Genomic DNA, 18700 nt, shown 5'->3' with positions numbered 1-18700 from the left:
TGCTAGGCTTACCTTTTATTTTGTTTCTCAATATTGTCTTTTCTTGACTTGGTTTCTGGATAACTCCCAAGAGACTCCTTACTATACAAAACAATATCATGGAGACAGCTGTCATTAAATTCAGCTACTTGTAAAAAAAAAAAAAGCTCCCTTTAAGAGGATGCTTTTGTTGGAAACTCAAGATGGAAAAACACAATTAAAAGGAGGCTTTAATAAGAGAGAATACATGGTTTAAACATCCTTTATTTGCAGCAGTTTGTAGAGATTAGGCAGATAAGGTACTGTGTCTTTCAATGGTGTGTATATAACGTCTAGTCAAATACAGGTGTTCCATCATTACATCACTCAAGTTTGAAGCTTTTTGTTTTCTAATTGGCAGATTATTTTTTGCTTTCCAATATTTGAAACTGAAATGCTATCATATTGATCAGTGATCCAATTTGGGCCTATAAAAGATCACTATTGTTGTCATTAGTACAATTTACTTTAAAGTAGGAGCAAAAACGTGTTTGTTACTCCCTGTTTTTGCAAAATCTCCCCCCTCGGTATTACAGTAGCTTAGTGCCATTCTGCTGTATTTCACTATGGTGAGATGACTTGGAGCCAAATGAAGGGCCACTTTGATCCATTCTTTGATTTCAACCCCAGACTTTCATCAAATATGTTTTATTTCTTAGCCAAAGGTATTTTAGATGCCACATGGCACTATATAAAGAATTTTAGTGTTCTAGAGTCTTATGTACTGGATAGTAAAGAGTTGCCTTGGGAGTAAGAATCCTGTGAAACGTTTGACATGAACTGAGTCACTTAAGCTGCTTCGCTAAGTGTGGGTTCTTGGCAGTAGGTGTGAAAGGGAAGAATTTAACAATGCTTAAGCTAACAGAAAAACAGTATGGGAAGTTTGTGAAATGTTCCGGAAAAAAAAAAGAAAATAAATAGTGTCTCTTATTGATCAGTTTCTAGGTTTGAGTTGCTTTATATGTGTGTTCTAATTTATCAATGTAGTAAGGAAGTTGGCAGATTGTACCTGCTAAAAAATTATTAGGTACATACTAATGTATATTTCTAAAAATTGAACGTGGTAGAAAATCAGATCCAAAATAGAAATTCATAACAACTACATGTTCTTTGTCTACAAGAAGAAACAAGACAACCTCCTTCCATAGACCAATAAACAGTACTACTACTAGTGTTGAAAGATGGGAGATTCAGCCCTGGCTACCCTCCCGTTACCCTCAGTAGGACTGATGGACTTCTCAGTCATGTAGCCTTTCTCTTGACCTTCATTTCCTCCTCTGAAAAACTGGCAGTTGAATGTGAGAAACTCTTCCCAAGCTCTAAATTCTTTTAAGATATTCTAATACAAATCGAATATTTAAAAATTTTACCCTGTTCCTTTAAATATGAATGTCTCTATGTGCATTGTTTTTCTCTTCCAGATCAAGTTCAAGTTTTTTAGGAAAACATTAATGAAAGTTATTTATTCTACCTCGTATTTCTAGAAATGTCTTCATTTATCCAGAAGGGGCCTGTTCTCTTACAAATATATTTTAGGAGCAGTTTTGGCCTGTGATTTTCCTAAGCCTAATGCCTCATATATTACACTTTCCAAATCCCACTGAAACATGATTCACCAGTTTTCTGTTCATCTTCAGATACTTGTTATCTTTGCAGACTCCCAATCCTAACTGCTTTCAGTTTTAAGAGAAGGTTTTGTATAGGCACCTTTTACACTATATTCTGGTACATGTAAAATGTATACAACACAGGAGTAAATTTCCAAAGCTACTCCTTACACCACATGTATAGATAAACAGATTTGCCCAAGTTGATGTTCAGATTATCACTTCTGGATAGGCCTATCTAAAAATGTAATGTCTAAGAAAGAAAGTAAAAAATTAAGCCCTCCAGTAATTATTTTAAGACTGGGAATTCTTGCAATGTTTAAAAAGATTTTTAAAAAAATATTTATTAATATTTGCATTCAGTAGTAAACTATGGAATGCTCTGTCTTATCTAGTTTGTGTATGTGTATGTGTGAAAACACACATTTGACAATATTTTAAGATATTTGTGATGGCAAAGTGCCCAACAAGTTTATGTACTTGGAGTAAGGAGCTTTGATAAAGTGTGTCTCTCAGAGTTGCCTGCATTGGGTGTTTCTGGACTTGTTGAAAGATTTCTAACTAATGTCCTGACGCTCTGTTAGGGCAACACTGGGATTTGTTTTATCTGAGCAGGCATAGCCAGAGGTACCTTTATTTTTTTCAACTTTATTATTTATTTATTTATTGCTTCATTCATTTGTCACTTTATTGCAAGATGGTAGAATAAATTACAAATTTAAACTATAGCCTGGTAATCTTTAGTCAGGCACCAACATTTAATCAAGGCAAACTACTTTTTCAAAAACCATCATGAGGCCAGGCATGGTGGCTAATGCCTGTAATCCAAACACTTTGGAAGGCCAAGGTGATTAAATCACCTGAGGTCAGGAGTTCGAAACCAGCCTGGTCAAGCTGGCAAAACCCTGTCTCTACTAAAAATGCAAAAATTAGCCAGGCATGATAGTGCACACCTGTAATCCCAGGTACTTGGGAGGCTGAGACAGGAGAATCACTTGAACCCAGGAGGCAGAGGTTGCAGTGTGCCAAGATCGTGCCACTGCACTCCAGCCTGGGTGACAGAGCGAGACTCCATCTGGAAACAAAAATGAGAAAACCAACAACAAAAAAAGTAATCATGGAACAACTCAAATGCAGAGTCAGAAGGATGAGAAACATCTGACCAACAGATTGAGTTCTCTCAGTATGTTGAACAAAGGTTTCATTTTTAGGACATATAAACTACTTTAGTAGACAGCAATCCAGAAAGATTTTGCCACATAGACTAGTTTCCACTAGCCAGTCAAATGTTTATGGCTGTCTCAATTGGGATAGATACATTTACATAACTGGCCATGTGTGAGCCTTCTTTTCCAATAGCTTTAGGTCCCAAAGCTGCTGTGGAGAGATGCCCTTACCATGTGCTTCTCCACCCAATTTATCATGTGCTCTTGTCCCTTTCAGCGCGTCATGTTCTGCACAGATATATGATAGTCCAGGCGATTCTTTACTTCCTTATACACTCTTTGCAGTTGTTCCCAGTAAGTAACCTCCAGAGCCATAGCAATGTTATTCCTCTGCACATCAAAAAGGTGATGGCACTTGTGAACCAGTGACTGCTGTGACTTCTCCAAATCAATTGCAACCTGGATTTGTTTGATGAAGCCTGCTTCACCTCTTCTAGTTGAGCAATGTTTTGCTCATTGAGTTTATGAGCAAATTCTCCAATAGAGGCACCATATTTTTAAATTACATAGACAAGTAACCCTACTATTGATATGGTGAGAAGGTCTCTGGAGTGATCATATGTATTTCTTTGGATAAAGCATTCAAGATCAGCCCCAGTTTGGAGCACATAGGGTCCTCACCAGTTTTGGGATAAAGAAACTGGAAGAATTATTCAGGGCTCAACCCAAAATGAACTTTCCCCCCACAGGAAAAGGAAGGAAGAGGTGGTAGAGGAGCAAGGAGTGGCTGCCTTGTGTGAAAGGTCCTTGTTGCCTGCAATACCCCTGGACTAGGAAGGCTGCATTCTACAGAGAGGGGGCCTCTGTGGCAATGGCAGAAAGTGCCACCCAGGACAGCATGGTCAGCGAAGGCCCAGGCAGCCGGCTGTCTTAGCATCCCTGTGACCCTGACCAGAGAATCTGTCAGGGAAGGAGACTTTTTGTTGTTGTTGAGACAGAGTCTCGCTCTATTGCCCAGGCTGGAGTGCAGTGGCACAATCTCAGCTCACTGAAACCTCCACCTCCCAAGTTCAAGTGATTCTCATTCATGACTCAGCCTCCCGGGTAGCTGGAAGTATATGCATGCGCCACCATGCCCAGCTAATTTTTGCATTTTTAGTAGAGATGGGGTTTCACCATGTTGCCCAGGCTGGTCTCAAACTCCTGGCCTCAAGCAATTCACCTGCCTCAGTTTCCCAAAGTGCTGCAATTACAGGTGTGAGCCACTGTGCCCGTCCTCAACTTTATATATAAACCTTTTGCCAAACTTGGAGATTTTAGCAATATTTTGAAATGTTATCACAAAATTTACTGGTGACTGAGGCCATTTTAGGAGAAACTGAAGTGTTTATACTTGGTTTTCTTTCTAGGAAGGTAAGAGAGAAACACAGCTAGATTTATTTCTGGTAACTTTAAGGTTTCCATTATGCTAAGGAAAGGGGTAGAGATTAAGAAATTAAAAAATCGATATAAAACCAAAAGCTTTATTCTCTAGTTATTATTCAGCCCCAATTTCTAACTCATTTGAAAATAAATAATTTTTAAAAATTTCTTCCTAGAAAGTAAAATATGGACCCATATTTTAAATCCTTCAGAAAGCAAACATGGACTGCAGTTAGATGGGAATAGTAGGTTATCACTCTCAACACAGAGAAGGTGGTTGGTGTTTCTTTTCTCCGTGTCCATTCCTGGATCATTTTTGGTCTCCTTCCTACCAAATGTTTTCTACACGATGCGAAGGACTTTGAAAGCAGCCACAGCCTGTTTTTCCCTTTCGTGTCTGTTCTGCAGTATTTCCAGCAGTGAGATTCCAGGTAAACTTTCTTCTTTCCCAGCATAGGTTGGATTTTGTTGCTCCTTTGATGCTTGATGAGTCGGATTTGCTGGTTTGGGTTTGGGGATGGTCTTAGCATATTCCAAAGCCTAAATGCATAAAGATGAAATTTTATTTGAAATGGGAAGTGAGCTTGGATTCCTTAAATTAAATCTAGGAAATGTTTATTTATAATATAAATGGAGACTATTGCTATAACTTACTAAGACTGGTGGAAATGGAGATCAAATAATGCAATATAACACACAGTTTAAACAAAATCTTTTAGCCACAAAACAATATACTGTGGGAAAAAAGGGAGCTGAAGAATGATACGTACACTTGTGTCTTTTGAATGCTTTTGTATAAAACTGAGTTCCTTCTTATGGGTTTGGTCTACTTAGTTTCTAGAAGTCTTAGTAAAACCAAACTTCTATTAAGGAGGTATTAATAGACCTTTCTATCCAAAGAAGACTTGTTACAGCTTGAGACCAAAGACATTACTGTGGTTTACATACACCTGAGCTCCCATCATTATACCAGCTATCCTTGTTCCTAGGCTCTAGAAAGTATTTGAGATAAACATTTTTTTTTCTTTCTGTAGCAATCTAGATGCTGAAAAAAAAGGCAGTCTTTTTCTCAGTGATGTCAGTTCTGAAAGGCATTCCAATAAAAATGAGATCACTAAATATGTTTTCTAAACCTGCATTTGTAACAGTTTTGCATTTCAGTAAGGGGCTGTTGATAGCTGAAATGACAATTAATAGTATGCTTTGAGTCCTGCAAGAGGGGAAAAAACCTCTACAATGTAGAAAAGAAAATTCTAGACTTCTCAGCACATGTAGGTGAATGCCACAGATATTTCTAATTATAGGTTTGTTGCTTGAAACACTTCATGAAAAAAAGAGTGGCTTGGAGAAAAAAGAAAAAGTAGCACCATGGAAACTCTGTCAAGTGGACTGAGGTCTTCAAGGTCTGAGGGAGAAAGGCAATAAATAGAAAATACGAAGGTCTGTGAAAGAGAACATGAAGTACAAAATCCTGCAGGCACCAAAGGATCTCTTGTTCCTCATGCAAAGGGTCCTGTGTCCTTACAGGGACTAGATAGATCAACTGAGGCAGAGACTAGTGCTGCAGAGCTCTGTGTCTCTACGGTACATGTTTCATTCACATCACAACCGATGGCTGATGCCATCTGAGAGGGAGAACACTCTGTATTCCATGAAATCATTTTTCTTCAATAGAGAGAATATATATTACAATCCCTGCAGAAAGTGTAGGGGAATGAAGTTGAGAGAAACAATGATGTCTTTGCTTTGACAGATAAGTTGCAAAAAGGCAACAACTGCCTTAAAACTTATTTAATGATACAAAATAAAGTTGATAATGAAGATTGCTCATTTAAGAAACCACATTAGTATTTAGTTTTTATGTGTGACAAATTTAAGATACTATTGGAAGAAAATACATGGAACAATAACTTCAGGAGAAACAAAGGTTAACTTTATAGCATCGTGTGTGTGTGTGTGCGCATGTGTGCGTGTGTGTGTGTGTGTGTGTGTGTGTGTGTTGCATTACTATCTGTGAATGATGGAAGTAGCTAAAACATCTCCTGTGTTCCAAAACACATGGGAAGGTTTTTTTTTTTTTTAAAGTTAAGAGAAGACAGGCTGAGTGCAGTGGCTCTCACCCATAGTCCCAGCACTTTGGGAGGCTTAGTTGGGAGGATACCTTGAGTCCAGGAGTTTATAACCACCCTGGGCAAGATGGCAAGACCCTGTCCCTGATTTAAAAAAAAAGAGCAGTAATAAAAGTTTCCTTTGAATTCTGATTGAAAACACAAATGCCTTGTTGAGAAGTTCTTACCTTCTGCCGAGGGACAGCAGATTTATTTTCAGTTTTTGCTGTTTGTGGTTTTGACAGAATGGACAGTGTCTTCATGTTGTACTCCTTGACTTGTTTCGAATATTCCTTTTGCTGTAGTAATTTTTGCATCTGTTCAGAGAAAGGAAGTTATGATGAATCCAGGTGCTGCTAGTTCTCTCTGCTCTTTATTTAAAGCAATGCCTATCAGTACACTGGGCATATCTTGTCAGCTGTGCAGGTGAAATGAGATCACCTTGAGTAAGGCGGCAGCAGTGAAATGGTTAAGGTAGAGTTTCTCCTTGAAATAGTCTCTCTGTGAGGAGAAACATCACTGCAATAGCACACTCAGTATTCCCTTAACAGGGGCTAAATCACATTCAGAATCTTCTTTGTTGCATTTACCCAATTTATTTTCATTTTTGCTTCCAACTTTGAACTATACTCTCTTTTTATGCCTTGAGTGCAACTGCAGTTAAAACACATTAAATGAAGATCTCCTTTCACTAGAGGAAAGAGAATAAAGTGGATGCACTTTTCAGGGGTTGGGAAACTCTTCCCCTAAGTGTCTTCTCTGTAGCCACTCTTTACAATTATCAAGATAACTCTAGTGGGAAAGACCAACAACCACATAACATACACATTTCTTCTTGTGTACATGTGTCCCACTTTTCCATGCAGACCTTCAAAACTAACCGAAAGACAGATACATATAACAACATGAGCTAAATATTTTTATTTTAAGGCAAAAGGAGTGTCCGGGTCTCTATACCAATGTTATGTCAGAAGGGACTCTATTCGGAGTGAGACATTAGAATTAGGGCTTAATTCTGGGGGATGTCTTCATTAAGTTTTGCCAAAGGGCAGATGGGCTGAGTCAGGCCTGGAAACACTATGCTCATCTTACTCACTTTGTCTCTGAGGGACTCAAAGTCGGGTCCGAGGCCTCCAAGCTTCACGTCTCTTTTCTGATAACCTTTCAGCTTGGTGTTCTAAAAATACAACCATAGAAACAGTTTCTTTTAAGGACTTGTGTGTCCCCCAACTCTTACCTCCCCGTACGGTGTCTTAGCCACATAAAGTAAGAAAGCCTGTGTGCACTGTCAGAGAATGGCTGCATTTCCTGATAATTCTTTCATTTTGTTGGTAATTATTGGTAATAGTCTCTTTGGTAATTTGTAGCTGATTAGCTAATATGTTTTCACTTTTCTACTTTCACAACAAAGAAACTTAAAATTCTGAAATTACAAATAAAAATTTTCAAGCTAGTGATGTCCTGTTTTCTTGTGAATTTTTTTATTTTAATTCTCTTGGAGATACATACATGGTTTTGCTATGTTGCCCAGGCTAGTCTTGAACTCCTTTGCTTGAACTCCTGAGCTTAAGTGATCCTCCCACCTCAGCCTCTTGAGTCTCTGGAATTACAGGAGTAAGCCACTGCACCTGGCCCTTGCTATTAACATTTTTTTTTTGTTTGTTTTGAGACCAAGTCTTGCTCTGTCACCCAGGCTGGAGTGCAGTGGTATGATCTGGGCTCACTGCAACCTCCACCTCCCAGGCTCAATTGGTTCTCCTGCCTCCGCCTCCTGAGTAGCTGGTATTACAGGCGTGCGCCACCAAGTCCGACTAATTTTTGTGCTTTTAGTAGAGATGGGGTTTCACCATATTGGCCAGGCTAATGAACTCCTGACCTTGAGAACTGCCTACCTGAGCTCCCAAAGTGCTGGCATTACAGGAGCGAGCCACCATGCCTGGCCACTATTAACGTTCTTAACACCACATACATGTTATTACTTTGCCTCCGCTGCTATTACCATTTTGTCCAGTCTCAGACAGTTTGCTGAGCCAAATGACTTCCCTGGAAAAAGCCATCTAAACGCATCAGATAAACATCGTGCTTCAAAAAGAGAACACCCTGTCCAATGATGTCACAGCGTTACCCATTAGAGATACTCCAGAAGAGAAGTGAAGAAGGTAGCAACCTTTCAAACTTTGCTATTGATTATTCGGGGAAAAAAGATAATTTTAAGGGAAAAACAATTATAATCCATTTATAATATTCAAAAGAAAGTAAGCATTTGAGAGTCTTGGCAAGACTCACTAAGAAATTCATTTTGTTCAGTCAGTGTGATTTCAGATATTTTGAAGGGCACATAGAATTTAATGACAACTCTCATTAGTATTGCCCATTTAAAATGAAGGACAGCAAGAAAGTGAGACCACTGGCTGGTTAGATTATGGCACCTGAGCACAATAATAGGCAGAAAAAACCCTAATATTCTACTGCCTGTTTCCCCAAGATAGTCCCCAAACCACTGCTTTCAAAATTAAAACTGAAGTTTAGGCTGGGTGCGATGGCTCACACCTGTAATCTCAGCACTTTGGGAGGCCAGTGAGCAGATCACCTGAGGTTAGGAGTTCGAGACTAGCTTGGTCAACATGGTGAAACCCCGTGTCTACTAAAAATACAAAAATTAGCTGGGCGTGGTGGCAGGCACCTGTAATCCCAGCTACTCTGGAGGCTGAGGAAGGAGAATCGCTTGAACCCAGGAGGCAGAGGTTGTAGTGAGCCGAGATCAAGCCATTGCACTCCAGCCTGGGTGACAAAGCAATACTCTGTCTCAAACAAAACAAAACACTCACAAAAAAAACCCTGAAGTTTAGACTTGCTACTTTCCCATACAGGGAACTCACATTCTTTTTTTATTTCAGTTTGTTAATTAATTTGGCTTCCTTTTTGGGAAGGATAGGAAAGACAATATAAAAGAGATGGTTGGAGGACAGTAATTTAGGGCACATGTAAGTTACTGCTTCAAATGGAGAAAAATTAGCCACACTGAAGAGGCAGCTATTGTGTACATAACTGTGGATGTTAGTCCTTGTCTATAAGTTAGTGATAAAGCATGGGATTTTTATCCATTTTGAAAACTCCTGTTATTTCATTTTCAAAACTTTATCTATTTATGTAGTTTGAGGCCAGGTTATGAGACTGTCTAATTTTTGTACTTTTGGCAGAGACGGGGTTTCACCATGTTGGCTAGGCTGGTCTCAAACTCTTGGCCTCAAGTGATCTGCCCACTTGTGGCTTACAGGTATAAGCCACCACGACCAGCTGGGTTCCTGTTAATTACGAAGTCCTAAAATATATAGCCAACTTACCCTTTTCTAAGACAGAATTTAGCAGAGATAGTCCAGAGACTTAAACTAGGACATTTTCTGAGATATAATTGTTGCATATAACCCTCCAATCTTAAAAATGAACCTGTGTATACACACTATATCAACCACTACAAGAACATGTCCTACTCCCCAAGGTCTACTGAGTACCCAGAGTCATCCCAGTTCCCTTCTCCATTGCCACTTCCCACTGTAGATGTTCAAAAGATGAACATTCTCCAGCACTGACTCCTTAGCACTGAGCTCTGACCCATGAGGTCTAAGCAAAAGTTTTCTGGGGTACAGTGTATGTTTTGGAAAGCTTTTATTAAGGCTGTGGTGGCCCCTTCCCCTTTCTTTTTTCTTGCCTTAAGTGAAGATATGATTCCTGGAGCTGGAGCCGGAGCTTAGCAGCAATTTGTAGCCAGGAAAAAAAGAGAATCACAACAATATTGCTATTGCTGTTCTGAGCTATGGAACCACCAGTGCTAGCAATCACCTACTTGTGGATTAATTGTATGTAAGAAGGATGAACTCATATTTCAGAAATTACTGTAAATGGTAATTGTGTTACTTGCCCATTGAAGGCAATATTCCTAGCATCTCAGCACTTCTATGTTGTATTAATAATTTAAAAGGGTCAGAATGATGGGCTCTCTAGGCAACACTTCTACACTGCAAGGATTCAGAGTTCTATAAATAGAATTTGCCCCATTAGAATGTTAAACATTTATGGTCAATACTCTAATCCTAATTCTAAAAAGTGAAAGAAGATTCTTAAGGAAGTCTTTGGACTAAAATCATTAAAAAAGTAATAACATTAAAGTACGCAGAAGACACATTGTTCATTGAAGGTATTTCAAAATCATAAAGCTCCTTTAAGAAAACAGAAGTCACTACTCAGCTAAACCACGATAGCTGCTTCCTCTCCATTCTATCTGTCTGTTCATACTTTTGTATAATCGCTCATTCACTACAAATTCTTTTTTTTTTTTTTTTTTTTTGAGATGGAGTCTTGCTTTGTTGCCCAGACTGGAGTGCAACAGCACCATCTCAGCTCACCGCAACCTCCACCTCCTGGGTTCAAGCAATTCGCCTGTCTCAGCCTCCCAAGTAGTTGGGATTACACAGGCACCTGCCACCATGCCTAGCTAATTTTTGTATTTTTAGCAGAGATGGGTTTCACCGTGTTAGTCAGGCTGGTCTTGAAATCCTGACCTCGTGATCCGCCCACCTCAGTCACCCAAAGTGCTGGGATTACAGGTGTAAGCCACCACACCTGGCCACGAATTCTTATTTATTTTTTATGTTTTTGAGATGGAGTCTCGCTCTGTCACGCAGGCTGGAGTGAAATGGTGTGATCTTGGTTCATTGCAACCTCCACCTCCCAGGTTCAAGTGATTCTTCTGCCTCAACCTCCCGAGTAGCTGGGATTACAGGTGTCCACTACCACATCCAACTAATTTTTGTATTTTTAGTAGAGGCTGGGTTTCACCATGTTGAACTCCTGACCTCAGGTGATTTGCCTGCCTGGGCCTCCCAAAAGTGCTTGGATTACAGGCGTGAGCCACTGGCCCAGCCCAAATTCTTATTTTTTCTAAGCATTTTAGTACTACAGTGCATTTTTCTGTCAGTATGTACATATTTTTATGAGTTTTATGCATAACATTCTGTTGTCTAGTTTTAGTTGGGCTGTTTAGCTATGCCTCTCAATGTTGAACATTTAAGATATCCTAGGGTAAGCATTGTTTCTAGGCTACTTTGATCATTTCTTTGAGATAAGTTAATAGCAGTAGAATTATTGAAATAAAATGAGCATGTTTAGCAATGGAGCCACGAGATTGCTCTTTTTGTGCCAACCTTGATTATACTGGGGATTGTCACATTTTAAAGCCTTTACCAATTTTCAGTAGGTGAATGACCTCAGACAATTTATATTTCACGATGGCAAATTTGTTCCTTCTCTCACGTATGCCGTCTGTATGGTTGTTTTGCAGTCACTGAATTACTATTTGCCAAAGTAAACCAATAATTAAAATGAAGGAAAAAAACTCTGCTCATATCCAAGTCATAAATCCAATTTGTTAAAGACGATGAAAAGAAATAATCAGTGCTCACAAAACATATCCTTCATCTGAAGCAGCTTAACTTTTAGTCATTCTACTGACTTACAAAAGACACACTGTGAAGCATGAATAATTGCCCAGTGCTCTCCAGCCACAGTTCTTACTATCACCTCCAATAAATATGTTGGCTATGACGGAAAAACAGAGGTCTAGCAGGACACATCCAAATGAAGGGACAGAGTGTGGCCTGAAGGGCAATCTCCAAGTGCTGCTGATCCCTTTACAGGATGGATAAAGTGCTTATAGCAAAGGGACATTTCTCAAGGGATGGTGATGGCTCCTAACGGAGTTTGTTCTGGGTGACTGGCAATGAAAAATCTTGGGTTTACTTATGTTTGGCACAAGTAATCTTGATTTGTTCTCAGAGGTGCAATTTTGTTTGTTCTCTCTCCATCAAAAGTCTTTTTAGCAGCTTATTGAGATATATATAATTCACATTCCGCAAAATTTACCCACTTGAAGTTGTACAATGCAATGGTTTTTAGTATATTCACCAAGTTGTGTAAATATCACCACATTCCAATTTTAGAACATTTTCATTACTTTGAAAAGAAATCTCGTAGCCGTTAGCAGTCACTCCCTTTCCCCCTCCACCCCCAGCCCTAGGCAACCACTAATCTACTTTCTGGCTCTTCTAAAGTCTTTTATAGTAAAAATAATCCCCAGAATTTACTTTGATTTACCTCTCCTTGGCTGTTTCAAGACTAAAAGGTCACAGTAGCACAATGCCAAAAAAAAAAGTAAATCAACACTGATAGCCTTGTTAAGTCTCCAAACACAAAGGGAACAAATTGGAAGATACAGGCATGTTCTCAACAAATCCCTGACGAGATTTGCTGCTAGTCTTTGCCTAAGACGCACATGAACTGACATTAACCAACTCTGGCACCATCTGAGGATTGTTAAAGCCAGACCAGCCCCTCTGCACTGGTGTTCACACTTGATCGCTTTCATGGACGATGGCATAAGTCTTCCCTGATGCAAGGTTTGTACCAGTAATTAACCACAGTTCTCTTCAAGACAGCAGAGTTTTTAACTGTAAACTTGGGACACAGTGTGCTCGAACTGGAAATGACATTGACTGCTCTGTGAGGACTTGTTTCAACTCTGAAAGGTGGTACCCTGCTGAGGGGGCCACTGCAGAGCTATTCTCCAGAAAATTCCTCAGATGTGTAAGTGTGAGAAAGTTACTGAAAAACACGACAAAAAACAATGCCTCAAATACTGTGGAAAAGCAAGTGAAGGAAATTTGCTCTGCAGTTGCTAAACTTAATCCAAATAAACCCCTTCTTAGAAGCAGTCAGGCAGCAATGCCCAGACTGTCTGAGACAACAAACACATGAGTTAATTACTTCGGCTCAGCACAGTTAGCTGTCAGCAGGCTCCTGAAGCCGTTATTTTGTGGTGGGTTGAGACAGATATGTTTATGCTGTTTGTCATTCCTTGCACTATGTTAATCCCAGACTGCCTGACATCTAGATTTCATGGCATGGACAATGCCTGGCATTCAGAACTCAGTTACAACAGAATTGTCAGGAGAAGAGGAAGGGTGCTTGGGCCTATTATCTTTACAAATCCTCAAATTTTTAATGTGATTCAGGGCGATTCCCTTGGAAACCAAAAGATTTGATGTGACCAGCAAATGGGCATGACCTGGATAATGATCCCCTCTGTCTGGTGCCCTGACTACCTGCTGTCCTATACAAATAGCTCATTTCTAAGTCATTTTAGCTTCTGGAATAGCTTAAAGGACAAAGAGCACTTCTGTGAATTTGTCAGATGTAAATGGAAGGTGCTGGACTGAGAAAATGGACATATAGATTGTAACATTCCTGATAGAAAGCAGGAAAGGGGATGCCCCCAGTTGGAAAGATGGCTGGGAAGGCAGCAACAGATTTTCCTTTCTCTCCCCTGACCTCCCATGTTCTTAGATTTCTGGTGACACACACTGTCATCTGAGTACCTTCCTTCACTTTTCTCAGTAAAACATAAATTCAATTGACTAAGAAGGGGAAACAAAAAGGAAACTAACATTTAGTTGATGGCTCTTCTTTGCTAGGGACTAAGCTAAGGTTTTTATACATTATTTCACTTAATATCACACCAAATCTACAAAAAGAAAGAATAATTCTGATTGTGCAGATGAAGAAACGAGGGCTCAGGTGAATTATAACTTGTCCAAGTCATAAGAGATATTAGGGAACAGAGGTGAGAACCTAGGAATAAATGGGTCCATGACTTCCACTAAATCTTGCCGACTAAGAATTGAGTTCAAAAGCTTGCATTTTTAGCAACAAACCGTCATTAGGCAAGAACCCTAACCTAGAAGATTCTCTTGTGAGCTAGTGTGTTTGAGCTAATTTCTAGGCCCAGTACATATATGCTCTGCAGTGAACAGGCTGTCCTCACTCTGAGAACGTGTTCTGAATGCATGTTCCTAAAGAAATAATGCGGATGATGTCCAGCTTCCTAGTCAAGTCTTCAAAACCTATTTTATTCACAAAACACTTGAAAACAGTACAAATAGTACCTTACAGCCTAACTACCATGTAATGATTTTTCTGTGGAAAAAGAAGTTACCTGTGATTCAAGAACACATTTCCGACTAGGCACAGTGGCTCACGTCTGTAATTGCAGCAATTTGGGAGGCTAAGGCAAGTGGACCACCTGAGGTCAGGAGTTCAAGACCAGCCTGGCCAACATGGCGAAACCCTGTCTCTACTAAAAAATACAAAACTCAGCTGGTGTGGTGGTGCACGCCTGTAATCCCTGCTACTTGGAGGCTGTGGCAGGAGAATCGCTTGAACCCAGGATGTGGAAGTTGGAGTGAGCTGAGACTGCTTCACTGCACTCCAGCTTGGGAGATGAAGTGAGACTCTGTCTCAAAAGAAAAGAAAAAAGGCACCTTTCTCCTTATTTACAGTGGAACAGAAGATTCTCCAGCCGTAAGTCACTAGCAGCAGATTCCACAGTGTGGGCATAAATTAGGGTCCCCAGCAGAGGTGAGGATGTGAGAGAGTGATGTTGGAATGAGGAGTTCAAAGAACCCCCAGGTGAGCACGTGAAGGGGCTGGGGTAAGAACTCTAGGGTTGTGAGCTGACGACTTGGGGTACACAGAGGGGCTCAAGATGGGAGCTGCAGGATTGGGCTGGGGTCATATCTCAGCCCCAAGTTATCCTCCTTTTTTTCTCATTAGTATCTCTCGATGCCTGTTCCAGGCTAGCTTCCCCTTCTTTTTGAGGCCACCCCTTACCTCTTTTTCTAAAGGCCCCATTGAGGATCCACTGACTTCATAATCCCATCACTTTCTGGGATGTCTTGCATCCGCCCTGCACACCATAGCTAAAGCTGCCTTTCTAAAATACAAATCCGACCATATTTAAAATTCCTCCCTGGTCCCCTCTGGCCTATAGAGGAGAGTACTTCTTTTATGGAAAATGAGATCCTCTAAGACCTGGCCCCTATCCACCACTCTGCTCCCATTTTTCAACACTCCTTGCCTCCCACGTTTAGTGACAAGGACCTGAAGTGCTCTCATCCCCAGCATGCGTCATGTCACAGCTTCAGAACCTTTGTTCACGTTGGTACTGCCACCTGAATTGCTCTTGCAGTCTTCTTTGCCAAGTCTTCCCCACCCTTTAAGACTCTGTTCAGAATTATCTTCCAAAGCTTTGTGTCCTTTAGTGGAAATCAGGGACCCATTCATTCCTAGGTTCTCACCTCTGTTCCCTAATATCTCTTATGACTTGGACAAGTTATTAATTCACCTGAGCCGTCGTTTCTTCATCTGCACAAAGAATTATTCTTTCTTTTTGTAGGTTTGGTGTGATATTAAGTGAAATAATGTATAAAAACCCTAGCTTAGTCCCTAGCAAAGAAAAGCCATCAACTAAATGTTAGTTTCCTTTTCGTTTCCCCTTCTTAGTCAATTGAATTTATGACTCCCCAGGTCAGCATATCAGTTTTCCTTTATGTTCCTCTGTGCTACCCATGCATGCCTACATTATTATTATTACTTTGATTATTGGTTAATATCATTATTTGTTTTTTGCTTGCAACGTTTACTGCAACGTAATAGGCATTAACATGTCTGTCTTCCCAAGTTCCATGCAACTGTAAGCTTCTTCTGAGGAAGGCTCATGGCTCATCTTTACATCCCAACACTTTCCGAGTTCCTAGTAGAAATTATTATTATTATTACTGTTTTTGAGATGGAAGTTTGCTCTTATTGCCCAGGCACAATCTAGGCACAATTGTGCAATGGCACAATCTCGGCTTACTGCAACCTCTGCCTCCTGGGTTCAAGTGACTACTCTGCCTTAGCCTCCTGAGTAGCTGAGATTACAGGTGCCTGCTGCCATGCCTGGCTAATTTTTATATTTTAGTAGAGACATGGTTTCACCATGTTGTCCAGGCTGGTCTCAAACTCCTGATCTCAGGTGATCTGCCTGCCTCAGCCTCCCAAAATGCTGGCATCACAAGAGTCACTGCACCTGGCCTAGAAACTATTTAATAACAAATTGAATTCAACTAAGGAATGATTTGCTTAATTCTTCTCAAGTTGTCTTAGAGTGGAGGCCCTTATAAACTGAGGCACTCATTTCCCCAGACGCTGGGAGTGTTGTCTGCTGATAGCTCACAGTTGAGTTCCTCCCTAAAAACTGCCCTCAGCCAAGTGGAGCTGCTGTGCCCAAAGTCACCACCCTTCCCCAGGGCCAGTCACTACCCAATGGCGGGTCAGTATGAGAGAACAAAAGCACCCCCTTAAAGGGGAGGTTCCCAAGGTTGCTCCCTATAGACCTGCATGCAAATCTCATTTCAGAGTCTGTTGCCCGAAAACCCGACTCACCACAGGCCTATTGCTTTCAACCAGGCCTTTCCCTGTTGCCTGTAAAACAGAATGCATTTTCCCCCATTTTTCTTACTATTTGACACTGGAAGCAAGTGATCTTTCCTGAGGGTTTTTTATTGCCAGAGACAGTGGAGAAATAGGACATAAAAAGTCTCCCTCCTATGCTCCTTCATTTTTTACTGAAAACATTCTACTTTGGGCCCCCAATTTTAGTTGTTAAATCTTGTAGGCCCTATGACAAAAGATTTAAGTGTGCAAAAGTGCTAGTAATGGTGAATTCAGTTGAGACAAAGAACTCAGGCTGGGCGAGGTGGCTCATGCACTTTGGGAGGCTGAGGCAGGCACATCGCCTGAGGTCAGGAGTTCAAGACCAGCCTGGCCAACGTAGTGAAACCCTGTCTCTATTAAAAATGCAAAAATTAGCTGGGCTTCGTGGGGAGGGGTGCCTGTAATCCCAGCTACTTGGGAGGCTGAGGCAAGAGAATCACTTGAACCAGGGAGGCAGAGGGTGCAGTGAGCTGAGATCGAGCCATTGCACTCCAGCCTGGGCAAAAGGAACGAAACTCCACCCAAAAACAAAAAGAACTCAGTAAAGGTCAGCTAACATTTGAGAAGAAAGTTCAGTCGCTGGCCAGCCCGGGTATTTTACTGCAGAAGTTGGGTTGAGATTAGGTCCACAACGAGTTCTCATAGTGGTAGATGGTAGGGGAAATGCAATGGCAACAGGCACTTTCACTCACTCAAACATACTTTCTCTACTTTTTAAGATATGAGAATGACCTGGAAAGAAATTATTTAATAACCTATGAAGACTCAGGTTAGCATGGGGCTTGGGGTGGAGTAAGGAAGTTTTTCTGAGGAAGGGACATTTGAACTGGGGATGAAAGGAGGAATTTTGCCTGTCTGCAAATGAAGACCCCTTGCCACGATGACTTCAACAGGAGGGAGAAATGGGCATCCCTGCCAGCAACAACTTCTAGAAAGAAGGGGAGGGAAACCCCAGGGAGTAGCAGAGGCTGGAGTAAGAAATTCCTGAGGACTCTACGCTACTCAGTTGTGGCAGCAACTCAGTAATGACTATCCCTAATCCAGAGCTATAATTCAATCAAGGTTCATCTGTATTCTCAAAATTTAAGGGTTACAGGGTAAAATGGCGCTTTTATTACCTTACTGTGGCTTCTTTTCCTATGTTTTTTTCCCTTTTCCAGCTGAAACAGATAGCCTTCAGAATTGCTACGGCTAATTTTCGCTTGGTTTCTTTCACTTCTCTCTGAACTGAGTTGGGATTCACTTTCTACCCTTGACAGTATAGGTGGAAGCGTGATGCTGGGTAAGGCCCCTTCACTGGGCTGCAAGTCGGCCAGTTGCACCAAGGCTTGCTGATGCTGCTCCATTATCTGGGTGAGCCATGAATCTGGAGAAGCTCTAAGTGGCTGGCTGTCAGAAGAAGAATGGAATTTCCTTAATAAATAAAAAAAAGAAAGCAAAAATGTATTAATAAAATCTGGATACATAAGACCTCTAGCAGAAAAGTCTTTCTGAAGCATTAACTTGATGTATTTTTCACTCCCAAATCAAATTAATGACTTTTAGCTTAAACTTTTTATGAATACATTAATTTCTTACTTATCTTAAACTCCTCTTTTCCCTTTAGGACATTCTATATTTTATTTAGAACTTTTGTTTAGTGCATTCGGAATAGAAAAATACACCATTTTGAAAAATCAAAGACCTTCTGACTACAAAATATCTAGAAATGTTGCCTTAAACTAAACTTCCTTTAAATATATAATTGAATTTGTAAGATAAATAGAAATCTCCAAAGACCAAAACCAAAAAAGGAATAAAAACCAAAGCAGATTTTAGATGAGCTGAGGTTATATCTTTCTTTATTAGACTTTTGGGTCTAAAGGCTTGAGTTTTAATAGTTAATGCTAGTATAGAATATGCAAGATTTTGGTCCTGTGTGAAGCAGGGAATTAGAACTAAGATCTTTGTGTGAAGATTATAACTTGAGGTGCTACATCCTCAATTAAAAGCTAGATTAATTAAAAACCCA

At 40.4% G+C, this 18700-nt stretch overlaps 1 protein-coding gene and 1 pseudogene across 8 annotated transcripts in view; both read right to left on the bottom strand.

Moving 5' to 3' along the window:
* Positions 1-226: 226 nt before the first annotated feature.
* On the bottom strand, positions 227-4143 carry LOC128929090 (ATP synthase peripheral stalk subunit b, mitochondrial pseudogene; annotated as a pseudogene). Its single transcript, XR_008475016.2, has one exon. The product of XR_008475016.2 is annotated as an ATP synthase peripheral stalk subunit b, mitochondrial pseudogene (transcript).
* Positions 4144-4296: 153 nt separating this feature from the next.
* Positions 4297-18700, bottom strand: part of JHY (junctional cadherin complex regulator) — a 73430-nt gene continuing 59026 nt past the window's right edge. For 6 of the 7 annotated variants that reach the window (XM_035264904.3, XM_009007011.5, XM_035264907.3 and 3 more), the window contains 4 exons: positions 17808-18102; positions 7418-7498; positions 6510-6638; positions 4297-4753 (listed from right to left, as the gene is read on the bottom strand). In XM_035264904.3, the coding sequence (XP_035120795.3) occupies positions 4556-4753; positions 6510-6638; positions 7418-7498; positions 17808-18102 (703 nt within the window). In that variant the 3' untranslated portion in view covers positions 4297-4555. The remainder of the gene's footprint in view (positions 4754-6509; positions 6639-7417; positions 7499-17807; positions 18103-18700) is intronic. The other variant, XM_035264906.3, reaches the window with a different exon arrangement.

Source organism: Callithrix jacchus, chromosome 10 (genome assembly GCF_049354715.1).
Source record: "Callithrix jacchus isolate 240 chromosome 10, calJac240_pri, whole genome shotgun sequence".
Taxonomy (NCBI): domain Eukaryota; kingdom Metazoa; phylum Chordata; class Mammalia; order Primates; family Cebidae; genus Callithrix; species Callithrix jacchus.
Note: the sequence above shows the minus strand (reverse complement) of the source record. Positions and strands in the feature narration are given on the sequence as shown.